Below are 19,800 nucleotides of genomic sequence, written 5' to 3' on the forward strand. Positions count from 1 at the left end.
CGCAACAATGTCTAGATCTGGGAAAAGCCAGATGCAGGAGCGAACACCCTGAGACGCATACATAAAAAAAAGACAAAAGTGGGTGACCATGCGACGTAGCTCGTGTGTATAGCCATTACAGCAAGTGCTGGCGATTATATGGCACTTACTGTATGCCAGGAGCTGTCCTGACCACTCACACATTTGGTGATCCACTCATTCCTCAACACCTGTGAGGGCAGTACTTCTTCCTCCCCAGTTAGGAAATGAGGAAAATGAGGTATAAAGGTTAGGTAACTTGTCCAAGGTCATGCAGCTAGAAAGGTAACAAATTTAGGATTTGAACCCAGGTAATCTGGCTCCAGAGTCCATAGTCTTCGTCTCCTACTTTCTAACACACAGAAATTCTATTAATTTGGAAATGGGCTATAGAAATGACTGCAGTTTCCTATAATCAAGAGGGAACAGAAAATTGCTGATTAATGATTCCAGAACCTCAGGAAATACACTATTTCATCCAGTGGATGTTGGTTTTGTTTCCTGGCAGCTATTTCAGTCACGAACTCTATCCTTAGAAAGTGATTAAATGTGACATCTGAAAATAAAGGAATGACCCTGGTTTTTTTTTTTTTTAAGATTTTATTTATTTATTTGACAGAGCGAGATCACAAGTAGGCAGAGAGGCAGGCAGAGAGAGAGAGGAGGAAGCAGGCTCCCTGCCAAGCAGAGAGCCCGATGCGGGACTCGATCCCAGGACCCTGAGATCCTGACCCGAGCCGAAGGCAGAGGCCTAACCCACTGAGCCACCGAGGCACCCAGAATGACTCTGTTCTTTTAAAAAAATCTGAATTTTTACTTACTGGATCTTTAACATAAAGCTACTCATCTTTTCCTAAGAAAATTCAAATCTCTACCACTTATTTCGCTGATGTACTATAATCAATCCTAGTCAGGGCTGAATTAGCCTAAAAATCTGTTTACTCTTGTAAAAAATGTTCAAAACAGATTTAATAATACATTATAGAAGATTTACAGGTGGTCCTTTTCAGCTGTGACACTGGTCTGGCCTGTTGGGATTGGAAGTTCAGGTTGAATTGAGTTTCTTGTGAATTTTTTCTGGGAAGAACGATTTCAAGTATTTCTAAAAAGAACTATTTAACCAAACCCACTTAAAAGTTCTTAAGACTTAACTATCTAAGTATTACCCTTTTCAACCTCTTTCATATAACCACTTCCAAAAATATTTTCTTCTCCAAGATCTCTCTTCCACAAAACGAATTTACTTGCATGCATAGGGCTCCCACCATCTCCCAGGGCGGGCAGTGAGGAAGAAAGAAACACAAACCAACAATGTGAAAAGAACTCCCTCTTCAAGGTCTTCTACATAAAGCCAAAGCAGGGAAGGAGGAAGGAAACTATGCATACAGGTGGTCAGTGGAGTTATGCTTAAGGAAGTCCCCCTTTGCGGTCAGTAGCACAGTGCGGTTTAACAGATAGCAACATGTCAGCCAGAAAGATAAGACATCTTGGTTCACCTACTCAAATGGGACATTAATTCAGAGAAGGCAGCCTGACTTTGTCCCCCCATTTCTTCACTTGTAAAATAAATGGTGGATAAACGTGTTCATTACCTACAGATACACTTTATGGAGAGGCTACAGAAAACAGAACGTTGCAAGTAGGCCTGCAAAACGCTGGTATTTTTGTGAAATCTAAATGAAGTAAAATTGAAGAACAGAAGGAAACCCTGAAATCCTGTATGTGCAACTACCCCACTGACACGTGGAAACCCAAGGGCAACTGAAGTTCAAGGGTCATAGGTGAGGAGGGCATACAACAGTGGAGCACGGAGGATGGGAACTCCCGCTCCACAGCAGAGCAGATGCACCATAAGATCATCACGAACCCATAGAAGTAGCACTAGAGCTTAATGAGACTGTAAGCTTCACAAAGCTAGAATCAGGCATCTTTTAATTCCTCAGTCTCTAGCATTACCATACATACTCAGGAAGTCTTTGTTGTACAATTAATGAATGAACTAAAACAGGTGATGTGAGGTCCACATGACAAATAAAAGTGTATGGACTTATGGCCCCTCTTCTGCCAGGAAATATATAAATAACATATTAAATATATTTAACAAATCTGTAATTCTTCATGATTTGTACATTCTATAACTTATATAATTCTATATTTAATTTATAAATTTACTTATATATGTAATTTGCATGGTTCTCTAAAATGAGAAAAATTCAGGTTATAATCTCATGAGCAGGGAATTATACCTACCCATGTACCTTTTGTCATGGCAAGTAAAATTAAGGAACAGCTATACCTATGTGGTTATGTAGAATAAAGATAGAATGGGAAGAAGTTTTCTCATACAACTAGGATAATCAGGGGGAATTCCCTTCCCACAATCAATTAAAAATTACTAGAGATTTCATTTAAGTCTCTTACTTATTCATTGAATTTTATTTAGCAAACAGCTACATTTGGTGCAATTTTTCACTTTAGGTGTTTAGTAATGCAGAGTCATGCAAGTATTATAGACAATTGTCTATGACTAAAAATTAAAAAGGTAAATGAGCTTTAGTAATATAGACTATAACAGTGTTTTTAATTATCTGAAGTTGGAATGGGCAAATCTTAATATTTTACCTCGGAAGTACACTGTAGTCACAAAACCTAAAGGCCCATAAGGGCAGAAGTTCTCCTAATAGAATCAATTGCCGAATAACGCAGGTGTTCTAATTTCCCTTTTGCAGATAAGTCTCCACGTGCGCCTGAACAGCATCAACCAATGGCTGAGACTTAGCATGTCCTAAACCACCCAGAAACAACTCAATGTGCAGTTTCACTTTCTCAAATTGCTGTATGATTTATTCTGACAGTTCAGGGTCTAGTTCTTTCAAATAATGTCCACATTTTAGTTTGGGGGAGAAGATAACACTAATAAATACCAAATAAGGACACAGTTTTTTTCTAATCTTAAGTAATGCATCTCCTTTAAAAAAGAAAAGAAAAGAAAAAGAAACAAAATAAGAAGTAACTATCACAATGTCTCTAAAGATCTTTTTGCTTCCCTAAAACACTAACCAACCACCACCATCATAATTATTGCCAATGAAAGCTTTTTTGAGAGCCTAATGGTTGGAAGGCATTGTGTGATACATTTCAGTTACGAGGCAACAAGCTTTGCCTTCAAAGAGATAACTACATAGCTTGTGAGGGTGAAAAAACACTATAATAATAAAAATACAAATAAATTTAACAGTATTTTTAAAAGAGCAAGACAATTATAACTGATATGCGGGGGGAGGGGAGGACTAGAGATAAAGGGAAGGAAACTATTCCGTGCAACAAGAGCAAAGCTGCAAAGACAGAGAAGAGATCAGTATTTTTAAGCAAAGGTGCCCGAACAGTGACTAGATGGTGTCTATTCTGTGAATAACCATATTGTACCAGGTGTGTAAGTGCTCTCACCTACTCCGACAATCCAAACACAACCTTCCCAGAACTGAGACAGGATAATCAGAGACTAACTCAGAAACATTCAGATCTCAGTTTTGGTCCAGTTTTAGCCATCAGCTTACTGGGTGAACTTGAGCAGATCATCTCCTTACCTTCAATTCCCACAAGTGAAAAACTAGGGGGAGGGTCATTCTTTATAATACCTTCAAGCTCTAAAATTATATGATTCTAAATAAAATAAAATGAAATCATATCATTCTTCTTTATTATTAACAAATTAATTTTCCCCTTGTATGGCCAATTGCCAGTTACAGAAATCTATATAAGTCTAGAACAGAACAGTTCCACAAACATATCAAATTCCCTTATACCCCCAGGGCCTTTGCACATGCCGCTTCCACTGCATGGAATGGGCACTCCCTGCCCAAACTTGCTCATTCTCCAATCCTTGGCCAAGTGGAGGCCTCCAACACTTCCCCAACCTCTACCACCCCTCTAAAATCTATGGAATCTACACTTGTGCCACCAAATCTTCCTCCAAACATATAATTTGGTCTCTTTAACTGTCCCTCAAGATAAGTGCTATCATAACTATCTTCTCCAACACTTACTAGAAACTACTAATTACAGAAGTAGCTTCAAAGACTTCTAAGAATCCCCAACCCAGCAGTTCATGATGCAACAAGAGAAAAATAAAACTCACATGTTACAAAAATCATGATGTCAAACACAGTTCTTTTTTTTTTCAAAAACTGCAAGAAGTTTCACACATTTCCAGTTAAGAGAAGTTTCTTTCAAGACAGACGGGGGGGAACATAAAAGTAAGGAGAAACACTATGTTTATTTCCAGTGATGCCATTTCCAAACATTCTGGGAACTGGTCTTTTCCTAACTGCCTTCAGTGCCTATGGCACAGTTTTTGAATATATTCAGTGGAAAAAGTGCTAAATAAAACTTTGAGGGAAATTTGACTTTTTGATATCACTAAAAATTGCTGAGAGCTAAGTCTTCTTTTTTTAAGATTTATTTCTTTACTTTAAAGAGAGAGAGAGTGCACATGGCCAGGGAGGGGAGAGGGAGAGGGACAGAGAGATGCTGAACTGAGCCAGGGTGGGGCTCAATCCCATGAACATAGCCTGAGCAGAAACCAAGAGTCAGACACTTAACCAACTGCACCACCCCGCTGAGAGCTAAGTCTTACAAATAAAATAAACTAGATAATGCCATTTCTGACCCAAAAATACTGATGTTCCTTGGACTCTTTGTCTCATCCTAATACAGATAATCAATGAATAAAACACAGTTAGTTTAGATCTTGCAAACCAGGAGCGTTTTGCAAGATCTAAACTGTTTTTATCATTTCTACTTTGAAGTAGTCTGAGGACCAAACCTTTGATTAAACTCCCTCTTCATTTGCTAGTAATTACTGATACTGTACTGTTCTTCAAAATGTGCTTTAGGTGCCTAACAACTGTTTTAACACAAAAGAATAAAAACTGAAAACGGAAGGTGGGAGGAGGCTATGGAACCAGGAATAAGTGATTTTTACTCATCCTAGCAGACCAGGCTAAACTAATTTCTTTGGCAGAAGGGGGCTCTTCAGCTCCTGATCATGACCATGACCATGAGAGAAGGAGAATAGTTTTAATGGTTTTTAAACCTGATTTCATGTTTGTGGACATTCACAGACAATCACTGAGTATTCATAAGATAGTTGGCATTCTATAGTATGCAACAAAAAACAGCATCTCTTCTCTATGTTCCTCCTCCTTATACCATGGACATTTAAAAACTTTATGTCTTAATTATCATATGATCTCCCTGATATGAGGAAGTTGAGAGGCAACATGGGGGGCTTGAGGGTTAGGAAAGGAATAAATGAAACAAGATGGGATCGGGAGACAATCCATAAGAGACTCTTAATCTCACAAAACAAACTGAGGGTTGCCGGGGGAGAGGGGTAGGGAGAGGGGGGTGGGGTTATGGACATTGGGGAGGGTATATGCTATGGTGAGTGCTGTGAAGTGTAAACCTGGCAATTCACAGACCTGTATCCCTGGGGCTAATAATAAATTTTACGTTAATAAATAAGAAAAGAGGAAAAAAAACCTTTATGTCTCGACCAACCAAATGTAATACATAACCCACAATTAGATCCCAGACTTGGCAAGGGAAGGAAGTTGAGAAATAACTATGAAGTCGTCAGTGGCATGATGAATGAAATTTGACCACAGACTCTGGATTTGATAACAGTGGTGTATCAATGTTAACCATCCTGACTTTGATCATCATACTGTGGTTATAAAGAATGGCCTTGGGACACCCGGGTGGCTCAATTGGTTGAGCCACTGCCTTCGGCTCAGGTCATGATCCTGGAGTCCTGGGATCAAGTCCCACATCAGGCTCGAGCTCCACAGGGAGTCTGCTTCTCCCTCTGACCTTCTCCTCTCTCATGCTCTCTCTCACTCCTCTTTCTCAAATAAATAAATAAAATCTTTAAAAAAAAAAAAAAGAATGGCCTTGTTCCTAGACAATACACAAAGACTTCTTCAGTGGTAAAAGGGCCAATGTCTACATCCTTCTCTCATATGGTTCAGTAAACATCAGGCAAGTAAAGAGAGAGACAGAGACAAAGAGGATGGCAGTGCAAATAGGGCAACAATGACAGGAAATTTGTGAATCTGAGTAAAAGTTACTTGAGGGTTCCTTGTACTATTCCTCTAACTTTCCTGTAAGTTGAAACAACAGCAAAATAAAAAGTTAGCCAGAAAATTTTAGGAATCGTATTTTAGCCCCTCTTCTGTCTAAAGCAGGTTTCTACTTCCTAGAGGAAAAAAAAAAAAAAAAACAGTGAATATGATTATATGAAAATAGATTAATTTGCCAAATTAAGGGCAGTGAATCAGATCCTAAGATTTCAGACCTGCCTCTTGGCAGTGAATAATGATAAGGAAACTCAGATCCAGGACAGTAGGTAAGAAAACAGATACGAATGAGAAGTGAGAGAAAAGACACAGAAAAGGAAACTGAGGCACAAGAGGAGCTGATACAACCTACTCTCAGAATCAAGGAAACTCAACTGCCAATAAGAAAATGAGTTTTCAGGGGTGCCTAGGTGGCTCAGTGGGTTAAGCCTCTGCCTTTGGCTCAGGTCATGATCTCAGGGTCCTGGGATCGAGGTCTGCATTGGGCTCTCTGCTCAGCAGGGAGCCTGCTTCCCCCCCTCTCTCTCTGCCTGCCTCTCTGCCTACTTGTGATCTCTGTCTGTCAAATAAATAAATAAAATCTTAAAAAAAAAAAAAAAGAAAATGAGTTTTCATGGGATAATATAGTTGAGAATTTTCAAACCCCAAAAAAAGCCCTAGTACATGAACCACTCTACCGTCCATGGAGGATTTGGAGTGCTTTTTACAAGTTGGTGAACTACGTGGAACCTCTCAAGTCTGACGCAAATGCTTCTAATTGTCCTGTAAAAGAAAGTATTTTTTCCAATCCACACCCACTCCCCAGAATCTGAAGAAGTGCTGGAAGTTATACAAGTTCAGATGGTGATTAGAAGGGCCCTATAAAGCTACACTTACCACTAAAAGACAAACATCACATCATTTCAGAACCCTAATAGTCTCTTACCTCTCTATCACTAAGAATCTCCAAGTTCCCAGGGTTGGTCAAGAGAACAACCCCATACGACCCAAAAGACGGAAATATGGGAGGTTGACTGGGGTATTTAAGAAACATGCGTCATTGGGGTGCCTCGGTGGCTCACTGGGTTAAGCCTCTGCCTTCAGCTCAGGTCATGATCTCAGGGTCCTGGGATCAAGCCCCGCATCGGGCTCTCTGCTCGGCAGGGAGCCTGCTTCCCCCTCTCTCTGCCTGCCTCTCTGCCTACTTGTGATCTCTCTCTGGGTCAAATAAATAAATAAAATCTTAAAGAAAAAAAAAAAAAGAAGGAAACACACGTCATTATATTTACAACTGATGGCCTCCACCATCCTGACAGTTAACCTGGGTAAAAGAGTAAAATTCCAAGCATCTCATGACAAAGGATGTTTGACTAAAACAAGGGAAGCACCTGTGGCATTAGAGGAGACTCAGATCCTGGCTCTTCCACACAGGAGCAGTGTGACAACCTTCCTGGTTATTCACGATGTAGGTTTAAGATAAACCTTTCCTGCCTGCTTCTAAAGGTTGAGGTTTGCCCATCCCTCCTTGGATCCATCCAGTCATCCAACATGTTCTGAGTACTCAGCTCTGCATCAGACCCTCAGAAACACAAAGACGGAAAAGCTACGAGCCCTGCCTTCAAAGACTTAAAGTCCAAGGGGGTACAGATATGGCAGTAAAGGCAGGTAACCAGGATGCCAACAACAAAAGCATGTACAGGGCACAGAGCGCTAAGGTGGGGGTAGGGATTCTACCTTTGGTGGGAGGGATACAGGAAAAGCTTCAGAGAAGGCAGGCACTGAGGTGAGTCAGAAAAGATGAGTACCGGGCGCATCGGTGGCTCAGTGGGTTAAGCGTCTCGTCTGTCTTCGGCTCAGGTCACGATCCCGGGGTCCTGGGATCGAGCCCCACATCAGACTCCCCGCTCAGTGGGGAGCCCGCTTCTCCCTCTGCCCCTCTCCCACCCCTGCTCATGCTCGTGCATGTGCTCTCTCTCACACATGCGCAAAATAATAAAATCTTGGAGCACCTGGGTGGCTCAGTCATGAAGCGTCTGCCTTTGGCTCAGGTCATGATTCCAGACTCCTGGGATCGAGGCCTGCATCAGGCTCCGTGCTCAGTTGGAAGCCTGCTTCTCTTTCTCCCACTCCCCCTGCTTGTGTTCCCTCTCTCACTGCATCTCTCTCTGTCAAATAAATAAAGAAAATATAAATAAATCAATAAAATCTTAAAAAAAGAAAAGATGAATATTTGCTAGGCACTCAACACATTTTTGATGAATAAAATAGATAGTGGGATGGACAGATGAATCCTCACAGGCTGTAAGAAGAACATATCGCTCCAAGTAGACGGAACAACATTAAGAAAGGCACAACATGAAAGACACAGCAGAGGGGGAAGAAGGAAAGAGGGAAGACAAGGAAATATGGCATCAAGTACCTTGCACTGCAAGCTAAGGAGTTTTCACCTGATCCTAGAGAAGATACTAAAACTACAAGTTTGAAATATCCCCATGATGGCTGCATAAAGAAAATATTAAGGTCCAAGAGTAGAATCCAATAGGGCAGTAATCCATCAAGAGAATGGAGTTGGGAACCACAATAAGGTTGTAACTAAAGGAAGGAGAAGTCACGGCATTACGTAGAAGATTGGATGTGTGCTGGGTTGAAACAGAAATGAGGAAGGAGGAGTTAAGAGTGTAGAGAGATATATGGGAGGAGGAATATTGTTTCATAAAGCCCAATTAGATAGTGGCAGAGCCAGGACAAAAAACCCTGCCTAGTGCGAATTTTCTCTACCTCAAAGAAAATGTTTTTAAAAAATCATAACTGAGGGGTGCCGGGCCCCTCAGTGGCTCAGTTGTTAACTGTCTGCCTTTGGCTCAGGTCATGATTCCAGGGTCCTGGGATCAAGCCCCACATCGGGCTCCCTGCTTGGCGGGAAGCCTGCTTCTCCCTTTCCCACTCCCCCTGCTTGTGGTTCCCTCTCTTGCTGTCTTTCTCTCTGTAAAATAAATAAATAAAATTTAAAAAAATCATAACTGAAAGTAGTAAATAAAAATATTCTCGAGGTACCTGGGTCGTTCAGTTGGTTAAGCATCTGACTCTTCATTTCAGCTCAGGTCATCATGTCAGGGTCATAAGATCAAGTCCCACATCAGGCTCTGTGCTCAGTGTGGAGTCAACCTGATATTCTCTCTCTCCCTCTCCCTCCACGCTTTGCCCCCCTTATTCTAAACAAATAAACAAATAAATTCTTTTAAAAAAATTCTCAAAAGCTTTAAAATAAAGCTTTCTCTATGTTACAGAGAAATCTAATAGACTTTTTTCCTAATATTCCCCAGAGTATGAAGGTTGTTTCAAAGATAAGCTTTAAAGAAATAGTCCCACAATTCACTAGTGCATACCCTTGTACAAGTTTTTAAACTTTCTAAGCCTTGCATCACTCATTTTTTAAGTGGGGGCACTAATAAGATGTTTGTTTTGAAGAATAAAGGAAATAATGTATGTAAAGTACTTAGGCCAGTGCCTGGCCTGTATGTGATACTCAATAATTTGTGTCACTATTACTCCTAAAGCACAGACAATGGTCTACGAGACCGCTACCTGAGAAAGTCCTGCTTACCAGGTTGACCCCTAACTGGCATCTGGGAACCTGGACTTTGAGAGGCTCCTACTATTCCCAGCACCGATAAAAAGAGCTCATTGTGCCTAACCTGTTTGTATAAAAAATATGGTTTATGCTGAACCCCTAGTTTCCTTCTGGAGTCTGGAATTTTGGTACATGATAGAGACAGCGTGCCTATGTGAGCAGCTCCAACGAAAACCTTGGGTGCTGAGTCTCTAATGCACTTCCCTGGTAGACAACATTTCATAATTGTCACAGTCGGATGCTAGAAGAATTTTGTACACCCTTGAAAGACTCCACTGAGAAAAGGCTCTTGCAAGCTTGTGCCTGGTTTCCTATAGATTTGCCCCACGTGCCTTTTCCCTTTGCTAATTTAGCTCGAACTCCTTCCATAGTCACAAATCATAGCCATGAAGACAACCATATGCCAAGCACTGTGAGTTCTCCTAGTGAACTACCAAACCTAGGGACAGTCTTGGGGATGCCTGACAAAGCCAGTCTCCCTACTCCTAAACTTTATAAACTATTTCCATACTGGAGTGTGTTATAGACAACAAATGAACCAAATGAGTAGTACCAAAGTCCAATTATAAAAAGTTCCTGGAGCTCCTGGGTGGCTCTGTCAGTTAAGCATCTGCCTTGGGCTCAGGTCATAATCCCTGGGTCCTAGCCCAGGATCCCAGCAGCCTGCTTCTCTCTCTCCTGCTCCCCCTGCTTGTGCACGCTCTCTCTCTCTCTCTCTCTCTTTCTGTCAAATAAATAAATAAAATATTTTCAAAAAATAAAATAAAATAAAAAATATATAGTTCCTGATTTCTTAGCTAATAGTAACTGTAGATTTACACACTACTTGAATTTATTTATTCCAAATCTCACCATCTAGAAATCTCTCCACTCCTTGTTTTCTCACCATTATTTAATAAACCTTTTTCCTGATTAAGCTCCAGCCCTGCTCTTCCTGAATTCCATCTCATTCCACATGGAGGTTTCCCTCACATGCCCGGGGGCGGGGGGGGGGGGGGTGTCTAACTCATGTGTCATTTGTTCTTGGACCAGAGAACAAGATCACTTACGAACAACTCTCCCCCAAACCCCCAATCTCCCCACCCCCAACCCCCACCCTCACCAGGTCCTATTTCTATTTGTTACTCTGACTGAGATCAAACAACATCAATTCCTGGAAGGGCTCTTCTCAGTTCATTAGAATATGCAGAAATAATCACTAATTGAGGGCAGTAAGAACAAGGAGGACAAACCAAAGAATGGCCCACAGCAGAAATTGAAACACAACTTTGCCAATATCAGACTTGGAAGAAACAGCTTGAGTGAATTTCTCATCTAAAACAGAATTCCTTAGCATACTTTGAAAAGCACAATAAACTGTACTTAATAGATAGAAACGCTTGTTGCCATCATGTTGAAGAGCTGGGGTTCAGAGAATCAGAGGAGGATGCTTGTCTGAGTCACATTATGATTAACTGAGAGTTTTAATAAGGCATTAATGGCACTTAATTGCCATGAAGAAACTAGGGATCATAGTGCGTAGATCAATGAATAGCCTACCCACAGTTTTTCTTTTAAAAACAGAATGATGAACAACTAAAATAAATATCTCTAGGGCTATTGATCCCAACCCCTGACTCCCATGGTTTTTCTAATCCACCTCTAGTCTTACAGTTTTTTTTAAAATATTATATTTCAAATACCTATTGATTCTTAAAAGTTACCCACATCACAGCTCTTTCTGGATCACAGCTTCTAGGGCTGGAGAGATGGAAACCAGAATAACTGAAACAGGGAAGAAACACGACAATGGGGTGCTACTGGGCTTACCTAGAAGCCAGGCAGAGAGTTGTCAGGCAGGAACTCAGCCCAGTATGATCAGACTTTTACTTTTATAAAAATTCAGATTCTTACTTTAAAATTCCTAACTTTTTACTACGGACAACGATTTATTTTTAACTGTGAGAGGCAAACAAATCTGCAACCATATTTCAAGCTGAAAGTCCTAAATATGCTAGTGAACGTCTGTCCCTAAGAAAAAGAATCCAGGGGGGATCATGGCAGGAGTGGGGTGAGAGCAGGATGAGGCTCACTGGGCTGATCAGCAGCCAGAGGGAGGTGGACCCTGACGCTAAGTGTCGCTAAGTTTCGGAAGATGGGTATTTCTCTGTCCTTTGTGGTTCTTTATTATTATTATCATTATTATTATTATTATTATTGTTTTTGTTTTGTTGTACCTTTTTTTTTTTTTTGCTTTTCATTATTTTATATTTTTTCAGTGTTCCAAGATTCATTGTTTATGCACCATACCCAGTGCTCCATGCAATACATGCCCTCCTCAATACCCACCACCAGGCTCACCCCACCCCCCACCCCCAAAACCCTCAGTTTGTTTCCCAGGATCCACAGTCTCTCACGGTTTGTCTCCCCCTCTGATTTCCCCCATCTCCCTTCTCCTCTCCATCTCCCAATGTCCTCTGTGTTATTCCTTATGCTCCACAAGCAAGTGAAACCATATGATAATGGACTTTCTCTGCTTGACTTATTTCACTCAGCATAATCTCCTCCAGTCCCATTCATGGTGATACAAAAGTTGGCTATTCATCCTTTCCGGTTCTTATAGTGACTAAGGCTGTTCCCAGGCAAGACAGTGGGCCAGGTTCTAAAATAAAGAGGGGTCCCACTGTTCTCTTTATTCCATTTAATCTAAAACAATTAGGGCAGTTTAAACTTTGTATATTTACCATCTTCAAAGTGACCTAACAATTGCAACATATTTCAACTCTATCCGTCCATATTTCTAAGCAGATTATATTGATTTCTGAGACTTTTTTTGGTTAAGAAACTACCATGTTTTACCACTTTCATGGTTATATTTCTATTCTTTTCTTAGACTTATTACAATAAGTTCAATTTATAACAAGTAATTACCAAATACCAAAATGTCTTGTTTTCCTTTAAAATCTATTTTAGATTTTATGGGGCGCCTGGGTGGCTCAGTGGGTTAAAGCCTCTGCCTTCGGCTCGGGTCATGATCCCAGGGTTCTGGGATCGAGCCCCGCATCGGGCTCTCTGCTCAGCAGGGAGCCTGCTTCCCCCTCTCTGCCTGCCTCTCTGCCTACTTGTGATCTCTCTCTGTGTGTCAAATAAATAAATAAATAAATAAATAATCTTTAAAAAAAAATAAATAAATAAAATAAAATCTATTTTAGATTTTAAAACAGTTCATATTTCTGGTCTTATCTGAAAGCCTTTTGGAACTCTGAATTTTTCAGATTTAATAATTGAAATATAGCACATATGCCATATAGATATACATATAACATATGTATATATATATGCTCCCAGCAGGGACCAGGACAACCCCACATAAATAAACATATTGATATTTCTGCACACAAAAATGCCAAAAAAAAAAAAATAGTCACAGTGACTAGGATAAATTAAGACCAAAACCAGATTCATCTTAGGCCAAGTTTTACAACTCAAAGAGTTTTTCAAATTTGGGTCTTCAGCATTTCAGCGATTTAGCAAGAAAGATAAAGGACTTTAGTCCTAAATTACATGAGCCTGCAGAATTCCACAAGTCACAACGACAAGCCACAAGAGTAATTAACAGAGTTAAGGACAACCAGAAAGAATCAATGATGCCATTCTCTCTGAATTGGGGGAACCAAAACACAGAAAAACCAGTGGGAGTAAGAAAACAAAAACAAAAACAAGACAAACAACTGAAAAAAGTAAATCAATATCTCAGGAAGACAATCTAGGTAGGGGGAAAAAAAAAAAAAGAAATAAAACCGAACAATAAGATCACCAAAAATCCCACCATAACCAACCAGTCAACAGCATGTGGGAAACAAGGGACAACACTCTCCAGTCGTTCCCTGGAATCCAAGAATATTTCTAGTAGGGAGGAGCACGGCTGGACCTGCAGGACAAGATGCTGCATTTTCAAGATATCAGGAGAAAACAAGGTTGGCCAGAGGCAACCCTACACTCACAGGCCTCCTCTCGTGGGAAAACCAGAGACTAAAACAACTGAAAAGCCAGGAGCTGGCCGCCGAGCAACACGCCCTCACTATGACCCATGCTCACCGAGGAGCTTGTTAGAAGTTACTTCTCCATGCTCCCATAAAAGGCACTCTGCGGTAGCTGCCTGTCACAAGAAACTTTGAACAGTTCTGCTTCCGGTCAGCCTCAGTAATGTGCTGGCTCCACCAAATCCCTAACCCCCTTTAAGTAATTTCCACATAAGGATGAAGAACTATTCATATAAAGCAATGGACACAGGGGCACCTGGGTGGCTCAGTGGGTTAAAGCCTCTGCCTTCAGCTCAGATCATGATCCCAGGGTCCTGGGATCGAGCCCTGCATCGGGCTCTCTGCTCAGCAGGGAGCCTGCTTCCCTCCCTCCCCGCCCCCAAACACTCTGCCTGCCTCTCTGCCTACTTGTGATCTCTGCCTGTCAAATAAATAAATAAAATCTTAAAACAAAAAAAGCAATGGATACAGACACAGCATATAAGAGCTAAAATCGATTTTGACACATAATACAATCGTTTATGGGAAGGAGCCATGTGTATACAATATACTTAATGAGTTCCACAAGGACCTAAAACCGATGTGGAAATCTGTTTTCTTGAACAGATTAATTCAGTAGGCTGATATAAATTGTACACCCATATATACTACACCATAATCAAGAGACCTGCGAAGAATTTCTCACCCTATTCTAAGCTTTATCGTTCAGATCCAAATGATAACAAATTATTACCTTAACTTCATTTGCCTGAAATTTATTTCATAAGATTGGGAGAGGAGGGCAGAGGGGGATAAATATTATTAAATAATATCAATATAGAAAGCAGCAAAGTAAATTTTTATTGTCTCATACCTCTGGTCGACCTTCATAGTAGGTTAACATGGACTTTGTTAGCACAAAAAGTCTCTCTTTATAGTTTAAGGGTGATGTCTTCTTTTTCTGTTGTGACCTTTTAATAAGAATCTCTTCTAGAATAGTGTTAAAATTCATCTCGGTCTTCTGATCACTCTGTCTCCTGCCATTGAAGATCCCAGTATTCTAAAGTGAGGGGAGGAAAAAAAAAACAGCTGAAATAAAATGTGACATCTTAATTTTCCAAAGATGTTTTCATGCCGAATTACCTGCATCACAGCTGGAGCTAATGAATGTTAGTCTAGCACCTGGACTGAAACTGCCCGGGGCACAGAAGCTCAACTTCTCTTCATCCCCAGGCTCATCCTGTTCCTCCATAACCCAGCATTTCACAAGAAATCTAATCAAGGTTTGCCACAATGATGAGTCACTCCTTTGTACCTCCCCCAGCATCCCGTAGGTTTCTGGCACATTCTTCTGCTATCTAATTGGAGAGAAACAAATATCTCAGATGAAAAAGTACATTCATCACCTCCATGGCTGATTGAAGCTGGTATTTAAATTGCCTTGGGACCCTAGCACCCGAGATGGATGATCACATGGACCTGGCGGACTTGTGAACAGAATGAATTACCACAGGTGGGTAGGGGTCGGTCTCCAGCTCTGACAAAGATGTAATCTTGATCAAACATCCTAGTTACCACAGCCATGAGGATGTTCTCCAACGTCTACACCATGCTTCATAGTTCTCTTTCCTAGGGTTCCTGTCTCAACCACAAGAGAAAAGGAAATCCACCTGGTCACAACTAACAGACTCAGGGAAGAACCCATCTGGACAAAGTCCTCAGCCCTGTATTTGGATCCCCCACACCTAAACTAAGCCTTCTAAAATTCAACAAAGTTTAACTATCTGAAAACCCAAAACTACTCAGAAAACACATGAAGATTCTTATTTGATAGAAATTAAATGGACAGCAGCCTTTTCTTTCCTGCCCTTCACCACACATGACAGTCATTGCACATCAAATCATAGAGGTAACAGAAGTCACGTAAAGAACATAAGTGGTGGGACGCCTGGGTGGCTCAGTGGGTTAAGCAGCTGCCTTCGGCTCAGGTCATGATCCCAGGGTCTTGGGATGGAGTCCCACATCGGGCTCCTTGCTCAGCGAGGAACCTGCTTCTCCCTCTGCCTCTGCTTGCCTCTCTGTCTGCCTGTGCTCTCTCTCTCTGACAAATGAATAAATAAAAATCTTTAAAAAAAAAAAAAAAAAAAAGAATGTAAGTGGTTGGGGCGCCTGGGTGGCTCAGTGGGTTAAAGCCTCTGCCTTCAGCTCAGGTCATGATCCCGGGGTCCTGGGATCGAGCCCCTCATCGGGCTCTCTGCTCAGCGGGAAGCCTGCCTCTTTTCCTCTCTCTCTCTCTGCCTGCCTCTCTGCCTACTTGTGATCTCTGTCTGTCAAATAAGTAAATAAAATCTTTAAAAGAAAAAAAAAAAAAAAAGAACATAAGTGGTTACCTGAGAGCAGAGCCAGAGCCTTGACACTGAGTTAGCCACTAGGAATTCTACCATTTCCACACCCAACCTTGAAAGTTGGAAGAATCCCTGGAACTCCCTATTACTGATCTGTCATATCTAGTCAGGACCCCCATTTCTGTAAGATTACTTCACAACAGCTTAACCTCTGTATGTAAGTTCCTTCATTTACAAAATATGGAGATAAATACCCCCAAGGTTGTTGTGAGGTTTAATGATATGTGGGAAAGAACTTGCTTATTATGAAAACCCTATACAAATGTTTACTATCATTATTTTTTTTTTAATTCCACTGCCTTTTTCCTAGTTTAGATCCTTGCCATCTGAACCATGCTAGCAGCTCTCCAACTGCTTTTTCTTTCCACAGGTTCTTGCCTCATTTTGTTCAAACAACATATTCCTCATTCCCATGGAATCAATCGTCAAAGATACCACCTTGCATCATACCATTTCATTCACCAGAAATCCTGAATGCCTCCTCAAAACTTCCCTGCCACCTGCAGGAAAAAGTCAAAATTCCCATAATAACACCAGGCAATCACAATCTGGCTATAACCTATCAACCAATCTTTGCTTCCAATGCTCTTCAAGTAGGCCATACCCAGTCAGAATAGTTGGTATGAAAAATCCACTAGCTCAAAACTTACCTCCTTAATGAAGTCTTTCCTGATGACTCCAATTAATTAAATGCCTTCCAATTCATGCACCCATGATCTCTCCATCACTCATCATTGAACTCATCATAGTCTTCCATGTTCTACAGCAATTAATGTACAGTTTTTAACTTTCACCTAGTTTTAAAGCTTCTAAGGAAAAAGATCTCAACCGTATGTGCACATTAAAATCACCTAGGGAGGGGCACCTGGGTGGCAGTCGGTTGCACTTCCTTCCCACTCTAGGATTTGGCTCAGGTCATGACCTCAGGGTCATGAGATCAAGTTCTGCAACCAGCTCCACTATCAGCAGGGAGTCTGCTTAAGACTCTTTCTCCCTAGGGGCATTTGGGTGGCTCAGGTGGTTAAGCATCTGACTTTGGCTCAGGTCATGATCCCAGGGTCCTGGGGTGGAGCCCTCCATTGAACTCTCTGCTCAGTGGGGAGCCTGCTTCTCCCTCTCCCTCTGCCTCTGCTCAAGTTCTTTCTCAAATAAATAAAATCCTTTAAAAGAAAAAAAAAAAAAGACTCTCTCCTCCTAATACAAATCAAAACCACAGTGAGATACCACATCACACCAGTCAGAACGACTAAAATTAACAAATCAGGAAATGACAGATGTTGGCAAGGATGTGGAGAAAGGGGAACCCTCCTACACTGTTGGTGGGAATGCAAGCTGGTGCGTCTCTCTGGAAAACAGTATGGAGGCTCCCCCAAAAGTTGAAAATAGAGCTACCCTACAACCCAGCAATCGCACTACTGGTTACTTACTTCAAAGATACAAATGTAGTGATCTAAAGGGGCACCTGCACCCAAATGTTTATAGCAGCAATGTCCACAATAGCCAAACTACGGAAAGCGCCCAGATGTCCATCAATAGATGAATGGATAAAGAAGATGTGGTATATATAAACACACACACACACACACACACACACACACACACACACTGGAATACTATGCAGCCATCAAAAAGATGAAATCCTGCCATTTATAACAACATGGATGGAACTAGAGGGTATTATGCTAAGTGAAGTAAGTCAACCAGAGAAAGACAAGTATCATATGATCTCACTCATATTTAGAATTTAAGATGCAAAACAGAGGATCATAGGGGAGGAGAGGAAAAAAATAAAACAAAGCAAAACCAGAGAGGGAGATAAACCATAAGAGACTCTTAATCACAGGAAACAAATTGAGGGTTTCCAAATGATGGACATTAGAGAGGACGTATGATGAAATGAGCCCTGGGTACTATGTAAGACTGATGAATCATTGAACTATACCTCTGAAACCAATAACATATTATATGTTAACTGACTGAATTTAAATTAAAAATAAATAAATATTTGGAAGGAAATTAATTAATTAACTAATTAATTAATGGACCCATATACATATATATATGGACAAAAGAGTATATACCATATGATTCCATTTATATAAAGCCTAAAAACAAGCAAAAACTAATCAATGGTTATAGAAATTAGCAAAATGGTTGCCTATGCAGGTATGGGGAGTGGGGTAGAGGTAGACCAGGTGGGAATATGAGGGAATTTTCTATGTCTCAACTGGGGTAGAGATTACATGAATGTGTATAAATGTATTACAACTCCTTGAAGTAGGACAAAAAAAAAGACTCTCCCTTCCCCTCTGCCCGTCCCCTGCTCGTGCATGTGCACCCTCTCCCTTTTAAAGAAGAAAATCATTAATTAATTAATTAATTAATTAATTTTAAAAATCAAGGTGGGAGATGTTTTGAAATGTCCAGGCCCCACACCCAGATATTTTTATTCAGTTGGTCTGGGGTGGGGTCCAGGGCATCATGATTTAATGTGCAGGTAGCATGGAAAGCTGCTATCTTAAAGGAAAAGACTGGGCGCTCAACGTAACTCCAGCACTCTTGGTACTTAGGGCAGCCTCTCAATACGCAGCTGGATGACAGACCCGATGAAGCCATCAGTTAATCTAAGTTAAGAAGTCAGGGGAAAGTTCTTGCTCCAAAGAAAATCTCTAGCTCCTTTTGCATCTCAGTTGGTCCTCCTTATTCTAAATTAAAATTTTAGTACCCCCCCTTTTTTTCCCGAAAAACAGCTGACGTGTAAATGGCACTTCAGAAATCATCTTTTCATCTTTGTGCACATTTTCAATGCAGGGCACAAGTGACAACTTACAGAATGGATTGTAAGTGAAAAGCAAGCTATGCCCTGGAAAACAGGCCATATGCAGATGTATAGTTCCCAGGCCAATGAGTAATACCATAGTTTCCAAATAAAAAGCAGATTTTTGGAAGATGAAATAAGGTGGGGCTTATCTGCAGTTTTAGAAGCAAAAGTCTCAACCTCCAGGGGCAGGAGAAAATGCATCATGTTAAATGCATTGAAAAAAAAATCCCCTTATCTGATTTGTAAGTGATATTAAATAGTCTTACAAAGAAGATGCCAATTGAGTTAAAATAAGTGTTAGACATCATCAATTTCACTCATTTTACAAATTAAAGAGCTGGGCTTTCGAAAACCTTAGTGACTTGGCCAAAGTCACCCAAGCCAAGACTAGACGAAAAGTCTCCTGGTTCCAAGTGAAGGGCTCTCTCCACCATTCCCCACCATGTAATTAAAAGCTCACTGCTATTTTAAAAATTCATTGCTTCAAGGTAAAACCTGGCCAAAGAAAACTGTTAAGGGACACAAAGATAAAAACAAAGGAATATTCTCCTCCTGTAGACTTCCAACTGAAGAGAGAGTGTTGTATCTACACGGTTGTGTTAGCTCCCTCCTGAAATCCCATTAAATCAGTCCTTTGTTTTTGCTGTTTTCACCATTAAGGAATTAACTCTCATGGAAACAGAAGATAGGACAGGAGATATCAACAAAATTTGGGAAATAAAAGCAAGTAAACATGTGGTAGTTCCAGCCAGGAGGAAGCCTGGAAACAACCCAATGTGTGCCACAAAGCCTCCAAATAACTCAG

The 19,800-nt window shown here is 40.8% G+C and overlaps 1 protein-coding gene across 2 annotated transcripts in view; it reads right to left on the reverse strand.

Moving 5' to 3' along the window:
* The window catches only part of TEC (tec protein tyrosine kinase), a 142,711-nt gene that overhangs the window by 76,772 nt on the left and 46,139 nt on the right, over positions 1-19,800 (reverse strand). For both annotated transcript variants that reach the window (XM_080797812.1, XM_080797811.1), the window contains exon 2: positions 14,644-14,829. In XM_080797812.1, coding sequence (XP_080653938.1) covers positions 14,644-14,781 — 138 coding nt within the window. In that variant the 5' untranslated portion in view covers positions 14,782-14,829. The remainder of the gene's footprint in view (positions 1-14,643; positions 14,830-19,800) is intronic.

This window comes from Martes martes (assembly GCF_963455335.1).
Source record: "Martes martes genome assembly, chromosome: 2".
NCBI classification, from domain to species: Eukaryota; Metazoa; Chordata; class Mammalia; order Carnivora; family Mustelidae; genus Martes; species Martes martes.